Source organism: Anolis sagrei, chromosome 4, assembly GCF_037176765.1.
Source record: "Anolis sagrei isolate rAnoSag1 chromosome 4, rAnoSag1.mat, whole genome shotgun sequence".
Taxonomy (NCBI): Eukaryota; Metazoa; Chordata; class Lepidosauria; order Squamata; family Dactyloidae; genus Anolis; species Anolis sagrei.
In genome coordinates, this window is record NC_090024.1 from 242,065,659 (window position 1) to 242,086,070 (window position 20,412).

At 44.5% G+C, this 20,412-nt stretch overlaps 1 protein-coding gene across 1 annotated transcript in view; it reads left to right on the forward strand.

The window, feature by feature from the left end:
- Positions 1–20,412, forward strand: part of LOC132772639 (bactericidal permeability-increasing protein-like) — a 72,872-nt gene that overhangs the window by 21,224 nt on the left and 31,236 nt on the right. Inside the window, exons 3-5 of the mRNA XM_067467118.1 lie at positions 9,195–9,313; positions 15,870–15,984; positions 20,057–20,185. Of these exons, the coding sequence (XP_067323219.1) occupies positions 9,195–9,313; positions 15,870–15,984; positions 20,057–20,185 (363 nt within the window). The remainder of the gene's footprint in view (positions 1–9,194; positions 9,314–15,869; positions 15,985–20,056; positions 20,186–20,412) is intronic.

Here is a 20,412-nt window from a genome sequence, read left to right on the forward strand (position 1 = left end):
AGTCAAACATCAACACCCAGAATGCCCATTAATATAGACTAAGCATGGGCACACTTTGGCCCTCCAGGTGTTTTGGACTTCAACTCCCACAATTCCTAACAGCCTCAGGCCCCTTCCTTTACGAGGGGGAAAAGGAAAGGGCCTGAGGCTGTTAGGAATTGTGGGAGTTCAAGTCCAAAACACCTGGAGTGCCAAAGTTTGCCCATGCATGATGTAAACCAATCTGAAGAAGCTGCAGCTGTAAACTCCATATCTATATAAATAAAAATGTAATGTTCGTTTGTGGGATTAACAGAACTCAAAAACCACTGGACGAATTGACACCAAATTTGGACACAAGACACCTAACACACCCAATGTATGTCCTTCACTGAAAGAAATTAATTTTGTCAATTGGGAGTTGTAGTTGCTGGGATTTATAGTTCACGTACAATCAAAGAGCATTCTGAACCTCACCAATGATGGAATTGAACCAAACTTGGCACACAGAACTCCCATGACCAACAGAAAATACTGGAAGGATTTGGTGGGCATTGACCTTGAGTTTTGGAGTTGTAGTTCACCTACATCCAGAGAGCATGGTGCACTCAGTGATGGATTTGGACCAAACTTGGCACAAATATTCAATATGCCGAAATATGAACACTGGTGGAGTTTGGGGAAAATAGAATCTTGACATTCGGGAGTTGTAGTTGCTGGGATTTATAGTTCACCTACAATCAAAGAGCATTCTGAACCCCACCAACGATGGAATTGAACCAAACTTGACACACAGTTCTCCCATGACCAACAGAAAATCTTGGAAGGGTTTGGTGGGTAGTGTCGTTTGGTTTTGGAGTTGTAGTTCACCTACATCCAAAGATCACTGTGGATTCAAACAATGATGGATCTGGACCAAACTCTACACGAATACTCTATATGCCCAAATGTGAACACTGGTGGAGTTTGGGGAAAATAGAATCTTGACATTTTGGAGTTGTAGTTGCTGGAATTTATAGTTCACCTACAATCACAGAGCATTCTGAACCCCACCAATGATAGAATTGGGCCAAACCTCCCACACAGAACCCCCATGACCAACAGAGTGGGCCACAGCAACGCGTGGCAGGGGACGGCTAGTCTATATAAATAAAAATGTAATGTTTGTTTGTGGGATTAACATAACTGAAAAACCACTGGATGAATTGACACCAAATTTAGACACAATACACCTATCAGGCCAAAGAGTGACCATCATTACTCGTAAAAACACTGAAAAATACAGTGGAAAGGACTTCAAAAGCCAAAAAAGCAAAAAGATGCTACAGCGCATGTGCAAAAACAACTCCCTAGGCAAACAAAACACACAATTTAATATCCACACCCTCTTCTGGACTACAGCTCCCAGCATCCCCTAGATCAGGCCCTTTAGGAGAGGAGGAGGATCCGAATATACTCCTTCCAAAATGCAAGCTTTCTTCTCCTTGGATTTCTTTGAGAGCATCCCAATCCCTGTGTATTTCCAATTTCCTATTCCTGGACTGCAACTCCTACCAATCCTCTAGATAGATTAGATAGAGAGATAGATAGATCAATCAGGAGGACTGCTGGGAGTTACAGTCCAAGAATAGTTAGAGAAGAAAGAAAGGGGAGAAAGAGGAAGGGAAAGAAAAGGGAGGGAAGGAAGGGAAGAGGGAGAGAAGGAAGGAAGGAGAGAAGAAAAGAAAAAAGGGAAGGAAGGTGAGAAAGAAAGAAGGAGAGAAAGAGGAAGGGAAGGTTGGCACAGCAACATGTGGTGGGTACAGCTAGTATAGCATAAGAATTCAAGTTTCAACTGCATGCAGATCTGTTTGAATCAGCCTGATCCACTCCACCTTGACGATAGCTGGCGTCTCCCCATGGCTTGCATTGTGTGTTGAGTTCTGTCCTTTGTTCAATATTCTGTACCAAGGACAAACAACCAGAAATTATGGTTACATCTAGTGCTGGACCTTGAGAACATCCTCCTAAGCAACATTCTGTGCTGGTCCCACAGTCCTCAGATAAGGATTGCCACGTTTGCATGAGATATTATCCATGCACACTTTGTCTTTGTCTTCATTCAGTCTAAATTGGTATAACATACAGAGGCCTGGAACAAACTGCTTCTGTCTGGGACAGTTCTGTAAATTGCCTGGATTGCAATCAAGGCTGGAACTTGGTGGATCCTTGGTCAAAACCTATTATTTTGTCGAAGGCTTTCATGGCCGGAATCACTGGGTTGTTGTAGGTTTTTTCGGTCTATATGACTGATCTAGAGCTAAAATTTAGGGGTCTTTGCCAGGAGGCAGAGACCAATTAGACTCCTCAAAGAGTTCTTTTTCCCTGGCGAGACAGAGAAGCATCCCATATTTTTCCCTGATTTCCCAATGAAAAGCCTCACCAGTTGAAGAAAAGCCATCGAGGTTTAATGCGATTCAGCTGAAACGGATGCAAAGCTGCAATAATTCGCCAAGCTAAGCATAAAGAAATACACCAATACAGTCATATTTATAGCAAATTCAAAGTTGAAGAGTTCAAACTCCCCGCCCCGGCTTCCCTGTTGTTACCTGCCATGATTGGGCGATGGGCTCCAGTGGTCCGTAGGAACCAATGGGGAGACCTCTGCTACCTGGTGGTGACAACCAATCAGGAGAGATGGAGGCGGGATGAGGGAGCACAAAGGAATCTGAGAAAGGAAATGCCATGCCATGCGGCCGGTGAGACAAAGGGGAAATCCCAAGCCAGCCCGATCCACTGTGCTTTGAGTGGAATGAATAATCAGAGCGAAGGCAAAAGGTTTTTTCGAGGACCTTTTGTCCTTCAGGAGGAAATATGATTAAGATTTTTGCCAAAGGGGCCAGCTGAGGGCTGGGCAATTCCTCCGAGGGCCACCAGCTGCCCAGGCTATTGTTCATGCAAAAGGAAGTTGTGGATAAAAAATTCCTGGAATGTTTGGGGCTTTGTAGTCCCTTTGGTGGAGTTTCTTCGTGTATATAGGGGAAACAAAGGTCAGAGGAAAAGGGGAAAGGCTTCTGCCACACAAAGAAATCAGAAAACACATTTCATATATCTAAAGTTCATAAAAGGCAAGATTTCATAAGGTTTGTCCATGTGGGGGGAAAGAGTGTCCATAGGGGATGGCTAAAATGCAAGGGTGTTGCACATAGGTCCTGGCAGGAGTTCTTGAGTGGTCCAAATGGACCTGGTGTCTCTGGAAACAAACTTTGCTCCCCGTCCTTGGAGAACTACAGCTCCCGAGAGAGGCAGAGACCCCAAGGTCTAGCTATTCCCGGAGTTTCATGGGGTCCTCATTGTTGTTAAGGCCTTGGCAAATTGACCAAGACTTAACCCCTATTGTGCAGTCTGGTACCTTTGTCCTTTGCAGAACTATACGTCACCATCCCTTGTTGGGGGGGGGGGCATGCTCGACTTCATGGCCATGTTCTAAAGGCATTCTCTCCTGATGTTTCGCCTGCATCTATGGCAAGCATCCTCAGACCTCACTACCTCTGAAGGTGCTTGCCATAGATGCAGGCGAAATGTCAGGAGAGAATGCCTTTAGAACATGGCCATATAGCCCGAAAAAACCTACAACAACCTTATTATTATTTGTTTGGGTTACTGTAAGTTTTTCGGGCTGTATGGCCATGTTCCAGAAGCATTCTCTCTTGACGTTTCGCCTGCACCTGTGGCAGGCATTTGCAGAGGTTGTGGGGTTATTGTTTGTTTACTTTTCTGCATCATTTCAAGGCTCATTCCAGTCTCATGTTCCACTTGGGAGCTATAGTAGATCGGCTATCTTAGCAATACACAACAATAGTGTGCAACTATCTAACACAATGATTGCACTTTTAATTGCCCTTAGAACATCCCATAATTACTAATTTATCATGTCAGAAGCGAACCGAAGGTACCTTTGTAATGTATTTAAAAACACAAACAAAGTATAAAAACTTGGCATTATACTAAATGTCTTTTGACCAGTAGCTGGCCACTTGGAGTGCCTCTGCTGTTGCTGTGAGAAAGTAATAGGTGGTCTATGGTTTGCTCTTCTCCACACTCGCATGTCGTGGACTCACTTTGTGGCCCCATTTCTTAAGGTTGGCTCTGCATCTTGTGGTGCCAGAGCACAGTCTGTTCAGCACCTTCCAGGTCGCCCAGTTGTCTGTGTGGCCAGTAGGGACTTTCTCAACTGGTATCAGCCATTGATAGAGGTTCCATGTTTTAGCCTGCCACTTTTGGACTCTCATTTGCTGAGGTGTTCCTGCATTGGCATGCTGGCTGATATCCAAATAGAGGATAGACCAGAGATGTCACTACCTTGGTCCTTTCATTATTGGCTGCTACTTCTCAGCGGATGTCAGATGGTACAATACTGACTGAACAGTATAATATCTCCAGTGGTGGACACATTCCAGGTTGTCAACGTCTCCCTTCAGTTGTGCTGCCCAGATCTGACAGGATGCAGTGGAGTTGTTCATCAGCTTCAGCAGCCAGCCCCTTGCTTTTGGGCCAAAGTTCTTAAATCCCATAGTAACACTATGTGAAGGTCCTTGCCATGATGGCTGAAGTGTTATAATGACTTCCAGAATTTGACACAATTATTCCAACTGTATCCAGGGGAGGGAGACTAAACTGATCAAAGGTCTGGAGAACAAGCCCTATGAGGAGCGGCTTAAAAAGCTGGACATGTTTAGCCTGAAGAAGTCAACTCTTTAAGCCGCTCTCACATATTTAGGGAGAAAGCTTTTTTTCTGCTGCCCTGGAGACTAGGTACGCAATGGAACAATGGCTTCAAACTACAAGAAAGGAGATCCCATCTGAACATTAGGAAGAACTTCCTGACTGTGAAAGCTGTTCAGCAGTGGAACTCTCTGCCCTGAAGTGTGGTGGAGGCTCCTTCTTTGGAAGCTTTTAAACAGAGGCTGGATGGCCATCTGTCAGGGGTGCTTTGAATGCAATTTTCCTGCTTCTTGGCAGAATGGGGTTGGACTGGATGGCCCATTATTAACAAGGGAGAGAAAACAAACTGGGAGAGGCTGCAGCAATTTGCTTCTGCCTGAGGCCCCAGTTTCTGATCCGAGATTATCTGCTTTGAACTGGATTGTATGTCAGTTAATCTGTTCAAAGCAGATAATTTGGGATCAGATACTGGATTACATGGCAGTGTAGATCCAGCCTGAGCCTACAAGGAAGGGAGAGCAGTGTTCAGTCCCTCTTCTTTTCTATACATTGAATCCTAGTGAATTTGCATGGTCAAATAAACCCAGACTTAGCTCAGATACAGCCTAGGTTTTCTGCCCTTAACCTAACTGTGCTCCACTTTAGGCAAAGTTGAGGAATACCCCAGATTTTGCTGGAAACTCTGGAGTATCTGCAGGCTTTGCAGCCATTTGGACAATTGGATCAAGGTTGCATTGCAGCAGGTGGTCTGTAGTTTGCTCTTCTCCACACTCGCATGTCGTGGATTCCACTTTGTGGCCCCATTTCTTAAGGTTGGTTCTGCATCTCGTGGTGCCAGAGCGCAGTCTGTTCAGCGCCTTCCAAGTCGCCCAGTCTTCTGTGTGCCCAGGAGGGAATCTCTCATCCGGTATCAGCCATTGATTGAGTTTCTGGGTTTGAGCCTGCCACTTTTGGACTCTCGCTTGCTGGGATGTTCCAGCGAGTGTCTCTGTAGATCTTAGAAAACTATCTCTAGATTTTAGTTGTTGACGTGCTGGCTGATACCAAAACAAGCAATGAGCTGGAGATGTCTCTGCTTTGATCCTTTCACTATTGGTTGCTACTTCCCGGCGGATGTCAGGTGGTGCAATACCGGCTAAGCAGTGTAATTTCTCCAGTGGTTTAGGGCGCAGACACCCCGTGATGATGCAGCATGTCTCACTAAGAGCCACATCCACTGTTTTAGCATGGTGAGATGTGTTCCACACTGGGCATGCATACTCAGCAGCAGAGTAGCACAGCGCAAGGGCAGATGTCTTCACTGTGTCTGGTTGTGATCCCCAGGTTGTGCCAGTCAGCTTTCGTAAGATATTGTTTCTAGCACCCACTTTTTGCTTGATGTTCAGGCAGTGCTTCTTGTAGGTCAGAGCACGGTCCAGAGTGACTCCTGGGTATTTGGGTGTGTTGCAATGCTCCAGTGGGATTCCTTCCCAGGTAATAATCCTCAGAGCTCAGGATGCTTCTCTGTTCTTAAGGTGAAAGGCACATGTCTGTGTTTTAGATGGATTAGAGATCAGCTGGCTTTCCCTGTAATAGGCAGTAAGAGCACCTAGAGCTTCGGAGAGCTTCTGCTCTACCATCTCAAAGCTCCCTGCTTGAGCAGTAATGGCACGATCATCAGCATAGATGAAACTCTCCGTCCCTTCTGGCAGTGGCTGGTCATTTGTGTAGATGTTGAACATGGATGGAGCAAGCACGCTCCATCCAGAAAAAAAAATTCGGGGAGGGTTGAAATTTTTTTTGGGGGGGGGGTGAAATTTTCATCGGGGGGTTTGAAAATTTCAGGGGGGGGGAGTTGAAACCTGCCTTTTAGCTCACGCTGTAGCAAAGAGCACAGTAGGGGCCAGAGCAGCCTTCAATAGCCTGCAGCTCCGCCCCTGTCAACCACCTCCACCAAGTCTGGCCTCCTTACTTCCCCCCCCCCCAAACTTGGTTGCTTCACTACATTGGCTATTGCTGCAAGTAATGACAGTGTGAATAAATTGTCAATATTTGCTTGAGATAGTGCTTGCAGTTCTGGAGGGACTTAATTTTTTGCGTCTCATAGACTTATCATGGGGATTTGGTTAACCAGTTAAAATTCATGTATAAAAGGTAAAGGTAAAGGTAGTCCCCTGACACTAAGTCCAGTTATGTCTGACTCTGGGGTGTGGTGCTCATCTCCATTTCTAAGCCGAAGAGCCAGCGTTGTCCATAGACACCTCCAAGGTTATGTGGCCGGCATGACTGCATGGAGCGCCGTTACCTTCCCGCCGGAGCGGTACCTATCGATCTACTCACATTTGCATGTTTTCGAACTGCTAGGTTGGCAGACGCTAGGGCTGACAGCGGAAGCTCACGCCGCTCCCCGGAATCGAACCTGCGACTTTCGATCAACAAGCTCATGTGTAAACCAGGTTTATTTTTTTTAACCTGAAAATTTGGGGGGGGGGGGTAAACCCCTAACACCCCCCCCTCCTCGCTACAGGCCTGCGCTCCCCTGAGGCAGGCCGTTCTTCTGTTTCCGCCATCTGCTTCTCTGGCCCTGGAACTCAACAAAAAAGCTCCTGTTTTGTAGCAGGTTTCCCATGAGGCGGGCGAGGTGGTAGTCCTTTGTGATATTATACATTTTTCTCAGGAGGAGCCTTCGGGCTGAAATGGGCGGGATAGAAATAATGTAAATAAGCTTTCCTTTCTTCTCATGATGTGGCCAAAGTACTTCATCTTGGCCTCTACTATCCTTCCCTCCAGTGAGCAGCTAGGCTTTATTTCCTGGAGGATGGACTGGTTGGATCTTCTCGCAGTCCAAGGCACTCTCAGAAGTTTCCTCCAACTCCACAGTTCAAAAACACTTATCTTCCTTCGCTCAGCCTTCCCTATGGTCCAGTTCTCACATCCGTAGGTTACTACGGGGATTACCATAGGGTCTATAGGAGCTGGTCTTCCTTGGTGGTTTCCCCTCAAAGGTTGAGCCAGGCCTGACCTTGTCGATCAGACCAGATCTGCCAGCTTCAAGGTATGCAGGTTCTTGGTTCCACCGCCAATCTGCATAAAGGCAATATTGATATTGGCACTCGTATTGTTAAGCCTCTTCCTTGGAATTAACTTTCTCCTCCGCCCTCATTAATAACACAACTTGGCTTATAAATTCCTTTCCTGGTTGGCCACTCATCAGTATATCCGTGAAGCCATCAGTATATACGTATGCAACACATTTCGTTTCTTTATTCTGAACTTGGCTTGCCATTTCAAACAAGATGGTCTTCTTCGGCTACTATCGGCACACCTTCCTTAGTCACACAATTGCAAGGTAAGATTTCACTCAACAGAGTAAACAGATTCTCCGGGCACAATGCAAATATTATCTAGCGGATTTCTGATTAATGCCCTTTCTTTACTTCCCTTCTTGCCCTCTGATTGTGAGACCAGAGATGGGGAAACAATGGGGTTTTCCACCCGGAGCCCGGGCTGACGGCTTACTTATTGCGTGATAAGGAAGTCTTGGGGAGGGGGGGAAGGGATATAAAGTCTCCTGAAGGGTAAGGCAAGGACATTGGGCGTTGGTCAAGCATCTCACAAGAGACAGGATTGGCATTGGGTCCCCTTGGCACGCAAGAGTCGGGTAAGGAATTTGGAGACGCTCCGGAAATGCAACTCCTGGGTGGCAGGAATTTGGGAGGAATAGCTAACCATCTCAGAGGATAGGATCAGGACCCAAAAGGACCCAAAAGAACTAGATCATGCATGGGCAAACTTTGGCCCTCCAAGTGTTTTGGTCTCACAACCTCTGAGGATGCTTGCCATAGATGCAGGCAAAACGTCAGGAGAGAATGCTTCTAGGACATGGCCATATAGTCCAAAAAACCTACAACAACCCATTTGTCCAGGTTCCTAATGTCTTCCTTCCTGCCTAGCTGTAAACCTTTAGGATTTTACTCTCTCTTTCCCCTTCCTTGGGGAAAAGCATGCTCTTGGTAGCCAGACTCTCACGGCTGTAGCCAAAGGAACTCCTGGTCGCTGGTTTCTATAGTTGGGTGAATGGAACTCCCAATAAATGCTAATCATTACCATGTCATTACCATGTCATTAATCATTACCATTCCTGAATCAGACCAGAAAGATGAAAGGAACCAACGGTAATATTATTCATTTGATGCCATATAATGCAGTTTGAATCTGTATTACATCATTCATTCTACAGCAGGCAAACTTGGGCACTCTAGGTGTTTTGGACTCCAACTCCCACCATTCCTAACAGCCTCAGGCCCTTTCCTTTCCCCCCTCCGCCGCTTAAGCGGCGGAGGGGGAAAAGGAAAGGGCCTGAGGCTGTTAGGAATGGTGGGAGTTGGAGTCCAAAACACCTGGAGGGAGTGCCCAAGGTTGCCCATGTCTGGTCTAGCATGTGCAAAAATATTGCTTGTGAGTAGATGCAGCACAGAGAACATTAGAGTGGCACCATGTGTGCAAGTTACTTTTCCTTATCTGCTACCCAGGTATCCAGGGAAGATGTTCTGGATTTTTGCCTTGGTTCTTTTGGCTTCTTGCACACCACAAAGCAGAGCGTCGGATGGAGGAATCAAAATCCAAGTCACTCAGAAAGGTCTCGAATATGGTATGTATGTATCTGTCTCACTACAATCTCCATGCTCCATCCATGGCGCTTAGTGCCACAACCTGTGTTGAATTGGTTGAGACTCCACCAGATGGTTCTTGGGGTCTCTTCCAACTCTAATTATTGTTGTTGTTGATGTTGTTGCTGAGGTTGGATAGTCATCTGTCGGGGTGGCTTTGGTCATGCTTTTCCTGCATGAAGGCAGAAGGGGGCTAGACTGGATGGCCTTGAGAGGTCCCTTCCCATTCTTCTTCTATTATTATTATTATTATTATTATTATTATTATGGTTGGATGACCATCTGTCGGGAGGGCTTTGGTGGTGTTTGTCCTGCATGAAGGCAGAAGGGAGCTGAACTGGATGGCCTTTAGAGGTCCAACTCTTTATTATTATTATTATTATTATTATTATCGAGGTTGGATGACCATCTGGACCATCTGTTGGGATCATCTGCTTTGGTGGTGCTTCTCCTGCATGAAGGCAGAAGGGAGCTGGGCTGGATGGCCTTTAGAGGTCCAACTCTATTTATTATTATTATTATTATTATTATTATTATTATTATTGAGGTTGAATGACCACTTGTTGGGAAGGTCTTGGTGGTGCTTGAAGGCAGAAGGGAGCTGGACTGGATGGCCTTTAGAGGTCCCTCCCAACTCTATTAATTATTATTATTATTATGACTATTATTATGGCTGGATAGCCATCTGTCAGGGGGACTTTGTTGTTGCTTTTCCTGCATGAAGGCAGAAGGGTGCTGGACTGGATGGCCTTGAGAGATTCCTACCAACTCTATTTATTATTATTATTATTATTATTATTATTATTATTATTGAGGTTGGATGGCCATCTGTTGGGAGGGTTTTGGTGGTGCATATTCTGCATGAAGGCAGAAGGGAGCTGGACTAGATGGCCTTGAGAGGTCCCTTCCAACTTATTTATTATTATTATTATTATTATTATTATTATTATTGAGGTTGGATGGACATCTGTTGGGAGGGCTTTGGTTGCTCTTATTCTGCATGAAGGCAGAAGGGAGCTGGACTGGATGGCCTTTAGCGGTCTCTTCCAATTGTATCTATTATTACTATTATTATGACTATTATTATGGCTGGATGGCCATCTGTCAGGAGGATTTTGGTGGTTCTTATCCAGCATGAAGGCAGAAGGGAGCTGGACTGGATGGCCTTGAGAGGTTCCTTCCAATTCTCTTAATTATTACTATTGTTATTATTATTACGGCTGGATGACCACTTGTTAGGAGGGCTTTGGTGGTGCTTGTCCTGCATGAAGGCAGAAGGGAGCTGGACTGGATGGCCTTTAGAGATCCCTTCCAACTCTATTAATTATTACTAATATTATAATTATTATTATGGCTGGATGGGGATCTGTCAGAAGGGCTTTGGTGCTGCTTATCCTGCATGAAGGCAGAAGGGAGCTGGACTAGATGGCCTTGAGAGGTCCCTTCCAATTCTAGTTATTATTACTATTGTTATGATTATTTGTATGGTTGGATGACCACCTGTTGGGACCATCTACTTTGGTGGTGCTTCTCCTGCATGAAGGCAGAAGGGAGCTGGACTGGATGGCCTTTAGAGATCCCTTCCAACTCTATTAATTATTACTAATATTATAATTATTATTATGGCTGGATGGGGATCTGTCAGAAGGGCTTTGGTGCTGCTTATCCTGCATGAAGGCAGAAGGGAGCTGGACTAGATGGCCTTGAGAGGTCCCTTCCAATTCTAGTTATTATTACTATTGTTATGATTATTTGTATGGTTGGATGACCACCTGTTGGGACCATCTACTTTGGTGGTGCTTCTCCTGCATGAAGGCAGAAGGGAGCTGGACTAGATGGCTTTGAGAGGTCTCTTCCAATTCTATTATTATTATTATTATTATTATTATTATTATTATTATTATTATGGCTGGATGGCCATCTGTTGGGAGGGCTTTGGTGATGCTTGTCCTGCAAGAAGACAGAAGGGAACTGGACTAGATGGTCTTTTGAGGGCCCTTCCAATTCTATTATTATTATTATTATTATTATTATTATTATTATTATTATTATTATGGCTGGATGGCCATCTGTCAGGAGGGCTTTGGTGGTGCTTGTCCTGCATGAAGACAGAAGGGAGGTGAACTGGATGGCCTTTAGAGGTCCCTTCCAACTCTATTTATTATTATTATTATTGAGGTTGGATGACCATTTGGACCATCTGTTGGGACCATCTGCATCTGTTGGGACCATCCTGCATGAAGGCAGAAGTGAGCTGGACTAAATGGCTTTGAGAGGTCCCTTCCAATTCTATTTATTATTCCTGTTATTATGATTATTATTATGGCTGGATGGGCATCTGTTGGGAGGGCTTTAATGGTGCTTTTCCTGCATGAAGGCAGAAGGGGGCTGGACTGGATGGCCTTTAGAGGTCTCTTCCAATTTTATCTATTGTTACTACTATGAAGGCAGAAGGGAGATCTCTTCCAATTCTATTTATTATTACTATTGTTATGATTATTTGTATGGCTGGATGGCCATCTGTTGGGAGGGCCTTGGTGGTGCTTTTTCTGCATGAAGGCAGAAGGGAGCTGGACTAGATGGCTTTGAGAGGTCCCTTCCAATTCTATTATTATTATTATTATTATTATTATTATTATTATTATTATGGCTGGATGGCCATCTGTTGAGAGGGCTTTGGTTATTATTATTATTATTATTATTATTATTATTATTATTATTATTATTATGGCTGGATGACCATCTGTCAGGTTGGCTTTGGTGGTGCTTGTCCTGCATGAAGGCAAAAGGGAGCTGAACTGGATGGCCTTTAGAGGTCCAACTCTATTTTTTATTATTATTATTATTATTATTATTATTATTATTATTATTATTGAGGTTGGATGACCATCTGTTGGGACCATCTGCTTTGGTGGTGCTTTTCCTGCGTTAAGGCAGAAGGGAGCTGGACTCGATGGCTTTGAGAGGTCCCTTCCAACTCTATTAATTATTACTATTATTATGGCTGGATAGCCATCTGTCAGGAGGGCTTTGGTGGTGCTTGCCCTGCATGAAGACAGAAGGGAGCTGAACTGGATGGCCTTTAGAGTTCTCTTCCAACTCTATTAATTATTACTATTATTATGATTATTATTATGGCTGGATGGCCATCTGTCGGGAGGGCTTTGGTGATTATTATTATTATTATTATTATTATTATTATTATTATTATGGCTGGATGGCCATCTGTTGGGAGGGCTTTGGTGATGCTTATCATGGCATGAAGGCAGAAGGGAGCTGGACTAGATGGCCTTTAGAGGACCCTTACAATTATTATTATTATTATTATTGATGTTGTATGGCCGTCTGTCGGGAGGGCTTTGGTGATGCTTGTCCTGCATGAAGGCAGAAGGGGGCTGGACTAGATGGCCTTTAGAGGACCCTTACAATTATTATTATTATTATTATTATTATTATTATTATTGCTACTACTACTACTACTACTACTACTTATCATGAAGCAGAGGCTGGGTGGCTGTCTGTCAGGTGCTTTGATAGTGCTTTTCCTGCCTGGATCAGCCATGGGCAAACTTTGGGCCCTCCAGGTGTTTTGGACTTCAACTCCCACCATTCCTAACAGCCGGTAGGCTGTTAGGAATGGTGGGAGTTGAAGTCCAAAACACCTGGAGGGCCCAAGTTTGCCCATGTCTGATATAGATACATAAACAGACAGACAGATGCATGTGCAAGTGCCAAAGTAGTGACAGTCCCTTAAAATCTTCCCATTTCAGAATCAATTTCCTAATCTGGCTGCCAGACAGAGGAAGGTAATAAGATTTCAGTGTGACAAATGTCCTTTGAGAGGGAAAAAGAGAGAGAGAGATGAAAGCAGGATTGCCAGGGAGACACAGCAGCTGCCTGGAGGGTGATTTAATCAAACGGCAGACGCAGTGTCGCTGGATCTGGACAGGAATATATGAACCAACTCTCCTCTTAACTACCCACTTATTATTTTTTACTAGCATAATCATCATATCTCTCTCCCCGACGTTGCATTTTGGTTTTGCATTTTGCAAGGCTATTTTTTGCAAATCAACTCATTGTTCGCTTTGCAGTTTTAGCACTAATCCCAATAGAAAATGCATACTCATATAATCAATCTATTATTATTATTATTATTATTATTATTATTATTATTATTTCTATTATTATTATTATGGCTGGATGGCCATCTGTTGGGTGGGCTTTGGTCGTGCTTTTCCTACATGGGAGTTGCTGCCCATCATATAACGAATGGACAGAGCAACTCCCATCATCCCCAGATCTGACTGGGGCCCTTATTATTATTATTATTATTATTATTATTATTATGGCTGGATGGCCATCTGTTGGGTGGGCTTTGGTGGTGCTTTTCCTGCATGGGTGTTGCTGTCCATTGTATAACTGATGGACAGAAACTCCCATCATCCCCAGATCTTCTGCACTGCATATATACAATCCAGATTGTCTGCTTTGAAATGGATTATCTGGCAGTGTAGACTCATATAAACCAATTCAAAGCAGACAATATGAACTATCCGCTTTGATAATCTGGATTATATGGCAGTGTAGAAGGTTCCTGGGCTGTATCTCTGTATGTAGTTGGACCACAACTCCCAGCATCCTGGCAGTCTAGACTCATATAAACCTATTCAAAGCAGACAATGTGGATTATCCACTTTGATAATCTGGATTATATGGCAGTGTAGAAGGTTCCTGAGCTGGGTCTCTGTATGTGGACCACAACTCCCAGCATTCTTTATCATATTATCTGGCAGTGTAGACTCATATAATCCAGTTCAAAGTGGACAATGTGGATTATCCGCTTTGATAATCTGGATTATATGGCAGTATAGAAGGTTCCTGGGCTGTGTCTCTGTATGTGGCTGGACCACAACTCCCAGCATCCTTTATAATATTATCTGGCAGTCTAGACTTATATAAACCAATTCAAAGCAGACAATGTAGATTATCCGCTTTGATAATCTGGATTATGTGGCAGTGTAGAAGGTTCCTTGGCTGTGCCTCTGTATGTGGCTGGACCACAACTCCCAACATCCTTTATCATATTATCTAGCACTCTATACTCATTTAAACCAATTCAGAGCAGATCATGTGGATTATCCGCTTTGATAATCTGGACTATATGGCAGTGTAGAAGTTTCTTGGGCTGTATCTCTGTATGTGGCTGGACTACAATTCCCAGCATCCTTTATCATTCCCCCACAAACCCAGTATTTTTTGTTATCTCATGATGGATACATATTGCAAGTTTGGTCCAGATCCATCCAGCCATGTAGGAGCCTTTGTGGTCCAAACAAACATACATATAAATAGACACACATGCATATATACATATTTGTGTGTGTGTATCTGTGTGTGTATGTATATGGGCCCCCTGGTGGTCCAGCAGGTTAAACCACTGAGCTGCTGAACTTGCTGACCAAAGGTTGGCGGTTCGAATCCGAGGAGTGGGGTGAGCTCCTGCTGTTAGCCCCAGCTTCTGCCAACCTAGCAGTATATGTATATGGGCCCCCTGGTGGCCCAGTGGGTTAAACCACTGAGCTGTTTAACTTGCTGACCGAAGAGTTGGCGGTTTAAATCCGAGGAGTGTGGTGAGCTCCTGCTGTTAGCCCCAGTTTCTACCAACCTAGCAGTATATATATATGGGCCCCCTGGTGGCCCAGTGGGTTAAACCACTGAGCTGTTGAACTTGCTGACTGAAGGGTTGGCTGTTCAAATCCAAGGAGTTTGGTAAGCTCCTGCTGTTAGCCCCAGCTTCTGCCAACCTAGCAGTATATGTATATGGACCCCCTGGTGGCCCAGCGGGCTAAACCGCAGAGCTGCCGAACTTGCTGACCGAAGGGTTGGCAGTTCGAATCCAGGGAGTGGGGTGAGCTCCTGCTGTTAGCTCCAGCTTCTGCCAACCTAGCAGTTTGAAAACATGCAAGTGTGAGTAGATCAATAGGTACAACTTCTGTGGGAATGTAACAGTGCTCCATGCAGTCATGCTGGTCTCATAACCTTGGAGGTGTCTACGGACAACGCTGGCTCTTCGGCTTAGAAATGGATATGAGCACCATTCTCCAGAGTTGGACACGACTGGACTAAATCTCAGGGGGAAACCTTTACCTTAACCTTAGTCTTCTGTAGTAAAGACCCTATAAAACTACAAATCCAAGGTTTCCATACTATTGAGTCACAGCAGTTGTGGGAGTTGAAGTCCAAAACACCTGGAGGGCCAAAGTTTGCCCATGTCTGATATAGAAATAGATGCAGAAGCATGTGCAAGTGCCAAAGTAGCTCCATGCAGTCATGCCGGCTTCATGACCTTGGAGGCGTCTATGGGCAATGCCGGTTCTTTGGCTTAGAAATGGATATGAGCACCACCCTCCAGAGTTGGACATGACTGGACTTAATGTCAGGGAAACCTATATATATATATAATTTTCTATTGACATGTTCATCCTATGACCCCAGAACTTCCAAGTGATGCCACATTTTGCTCCTTCTTTGCAGGAAAGGAATTTGGGCTGCAAATGTTGATGTCAAAGCTGAAGAATGAGAAAATCCAAGACATCGATGGCTCCTACCGAGTCCCAATGGTCGGGAATGTCCATTATTCCGTGTCAGAGTAAGAGACAGTGTGACTCTCCTTTGGATCTATGCAGTGGAATGAATCCAAATTAATGCCACTTTAACCTCCCTGCCTCAATGCTATGGAATCCTGGGAGTTGTAGTTTTGCAAGGTCTTTAGCCTTCTCTGCCAAAGAAGACTGTCGCTTCAGCGAACTACAACTCCCAGAATAACAACACCTTTGCCTTCTAATGGTTCAACGTCCACTACACGTATTCCATTCACAAAATTGTATCAAATGACAGCCAGGCAATGTGTATAAGTTGTGTATGAGACATCAATGAATGTTGTGCTTAGACTTAGGTCCCAGCATTGAGATTTCTCATTGTTATTGTTATTATTTTGTGTTTATTTATGCCCAGCTTTCTTTCTCCACTGAGCACCGAGTAGCGCAGAGGGTTAAAGCGCTGAGCTGCTGAACTTGCTGACTGAAAGGTCGCAGGTTCAAATCTGGGGAGTGGGGTGAGCTCCCTCTGGTAGCCCCAGCTTCTGCCAACCTAGCAGTTCGAAAACATGCAAATGTGAGTAGATCAATAGGTACCACTCCAGCAGGAAGGTAATGGCGCTCCATGCAGTCATGCTGGCCACATGACTTTGGAGATGTCTACAGACAATGCTGGCTCTTTGGCTTAGAAATGGAGATGAGCAGCAACCTCCAGAGTCAGACACGACTGGACGTAATGTCAGGGGAAAAACTTCTCTCTCCACAAAGGAGACTCAAAATAACTTTGTGTTGCTCTCCAGGATAGGAAACGCTCTCTGACTGTAAACACCACACCGTTGATTGGGAAACAGTTCTTTTATTGGGTTGTTGTAGGTTTTTCCGGGCTATATGGCCATGTTCTAGAGGCATTTTTCTCCTGACGTTTCGCCTGCATCTCTGGCAAGCATCCTTAGAGGTAGTGAGGTCTGTTGGAACTAGGAAAAAAGGGTTTCTATATCTGTGGAATGATCAGGGTGAGACAAAGGACTCTTGTCTGCTGGAGCTAGGTGTGAATGTTTCAACTGACCACCTTAATTAGCATTTGATGGCTTGGCAGTGCCTGGGGGAATCTTTTGTTGAGAGGTGATTAGATGTGCCTGATTGTTTACTCTCTGTTGTTTTGCTGTTGTAATTTTAGAGTTTTTAAATACTGGTAGCCAGATTTTGTTGATTTTCATGGTTTCCTCCATGGTTTCCGCAAAACAACAGAGAGTAAACAATCAGGCACATCTAATCACCTCTCAACAAAAGATTCCCCCAGGCACTGCCAAGCCATCAAATGCTAATTAAGGTGGTCAGTTAAAACATTCACACCTAGCTCCAGCAGACAAGAGTATCTCACCCTGGTCATTCCACAGATATAGAAGCCCTTTTTTCCTAGTTCCAACAGACCTCACTACCTCTGAGGATGCTTGCCATAGATGCAGGCGAAACATCAGGAGAAAAATGCCTCTAGAACATGGCCTTATAGCCCGGAAAAACCTACAACAACCCAGTGATTCCGGCCACGAAAGCCTTCGACAATAAATCCTTTTATTGAAGATAATTAAAAAGCAGCAATTAAAAAGCACTTTAAAGAAATAGGTAAATCCAATTAGGTAAGAAGATAAGCAAGAGCAAAAAATAGTCCAGGGTAAAGTTCAGCAAAGTCCATAAAAACAAAGCCCACACTTCTCTAAATATAATTCAGGAAAATAAGAAACATTAATCCAAGGCATGAGTAGGCATTCATACAATCCAAGAATCCAAACCATGAAACAAGAAATATTTGGATGAGAATCTTCCAAGCAAGGCTTCCATAAAACAAGGACGAGAACTACACTTTATTCCAACGATGCTTCATCTGACTATATTTTCCATACTTGAAACTTTTATACCTTCGTTAAGCTATTCCACGCACTCGGGAATTGGTTTTGCTTTACTTGAGATCCCCTTATCTTTTTCTGTCGGAGCCTGGCAGAACGCTGAAGGCACTGTTCGGCCTGTCTGTTTTGACTAATTTGCTTACGCCTATCTATTTGCTCATTAAGTTTTGCAGCTGGGCCAGGTGCCCAGTTGTTTTCAAGCCCCAAATCCTGGGAACACTCTGGTAACAATTCAGGGAGTACAAAATCATCCCCACACCCTTCAGGGACATTCTCATGGGAAACTACACTTTGCACAGGGGTCTCCTGGTCCTTCTCTGCATCAGTATCATTGACCAAACCATTGCCATCTTGAAACTCATTGGCATCACTTCCCACATCCAAAGCACCCTGATCCTGAAACACAATCACAGGCTGAGCTCCAACACTTCCATTTAAAAAGCATTCCAATAGCATGTCACGTGATATCTATGCAAATCTATATATATAATGACAATTACAGAACAAGACCAAACCTGGCACACAGACCCCCCCCCCCCCCCGCAAGACCCACTCAACATCCTGGTGCAGTTTGAGTGAGGATGGACCATGGATGATGGGACTTGCAGTACTTGAACTCCCTACCTTAGAGCACTGTGGCCCACACCACTTGGCACACAGAGGCCCAATGGCCCACTTTAAAACCTGGTGCAGTTCAGGGCAGGATGAGCCACTAATTATGGGATTTGCAGTACCTTCACCCGATTCACTTCCCACAGAACATTGTAGCCCCTACAAATCACAGACCAGGCCCAAACTTGGCACACAGAGTACTCATGGCCCACACTACATCCTGGTGCAGTTCTAAGTGGGATGGACCATGGATGATGGGACTTGCAGTATCTTCACTCACTTACTGGAACCACTGCGACCCTATACCAATGACTGATTAAGACCAAACTTAGCACACAGAGCCCCCATAACCCTATCGACATCCTGTTTCAGTTTGGAAGAGGGTGAATAATGGATTATGGGACTTGCAGTATCTTTACTCACTTACTGAAACCACTGCGACCCTCATCCAATGACCAATCAAGACCAAACTTAGCACACAGAGCCCCCATTACCCTATCTACATCCTGTTTCAGTTTGGAAGTGGGTGGATCATGGATTATGGGACTTGCAGTATCTTTACTCACTTACTGAAACCACTGCGACCCTCATCCAATGACCAATCAAGACCAAACTTAGCACACAGAGCCCCCATTACCCTATCTACATCCTGTTTCAGTTTGGAAGTGGGTGGATCATGGATGATGGGACTTGCAGTACCTTCACTCACTTACTGGAACCACTGCGACCCTATACCAATGACTGATTAAGACCAAACTTAGCACACAGAGCCCCCATGATCCTATCTATATCCTGTTTCAGTTTGGAAGAGGGTGGATCATGGATGATGGGACTTACAGTACCTTCACTCACTTACTGGAACCACTGCGACCCTATACCAATGACTGATTAAGACCAAACTTAGCACACAGAGCCCCCATGACCCTATCTACATCCTGTTTCAGTTTGGAAGAGAGTGGATCATGGATTATGGGACTTGCAGTACCTTCACTCACTTACTGAAACCACTGCCACCATCATCCAATGATTGATAAAGACCAAACTTGGCACACAGAGCCCCCATGACCCACTCTATATCCTGCTGCTGTTTGGAGGATATAGTACCTTCAAGTACCTTCACTCACTTCCTGAAAACAATGCAACCGTCATCCAATGACCAATAAAGACCAAACTTGGCATACAGAACCGCCATTACCCGCTTTCTCTAATAACCCGGGCAGCGCCGGGTCCCCAAGCTAGTCTATAATAAAGAAAGTTCTAAAATACTTCTAGTTCCAGCCATTTCAGATGAGAGATGCTCAAACGGTGCATATAGAAAACATAATGAAGTTAAACTATAGCTTGCATTCCCTTCATCAGCCACAGGGCTGCACTGAGGACCAGAATAAAGCATCGCTACAGATCAAGCACGGCTTTGATCTAATTCCAAATCATGGCAAAAGTTCTAGCAACACATCCTGACATTGGACCTGGGGGTGTTGTGTCTATGGCACTGCACTAAGGCAATTCACACGAAATGCACAGATACAGGAGCTGAATTAATGAATCTAAATATCGTAAGTCTGCAGTGTGAAAGAGACATTTGACTATGCTTCCAATTTTCTTTTAGGATCCAGATCAAGGAACTTCAGGTCAACCACTTCACTGCTGGCTTCGTGGAAGGCACAGGTCTGAAGCTGAGCATCCAAAATGCAGACTTCGTGCTCAGTGGCACATGGAAATACTCCGCCAGCTTCGGGTAAGAGTCAATGGCCAGAAAGCAACCAGAATTTGGCTACCTGGGGCACATCTACACTGTAAATCAATGTAATTTGATACTGTCCCATTGCTCAAGGCTATGGAATCCTGGGAGTTGTAGCTTGGCAAAGCACTAGAAGCCTTTTGATAGAGAGGTCTAAAGATCTCATAATGCTATAAACCCAAATAACATTGAGCCATGGTGGTTTAAGTAGTGCCAAACTGTGT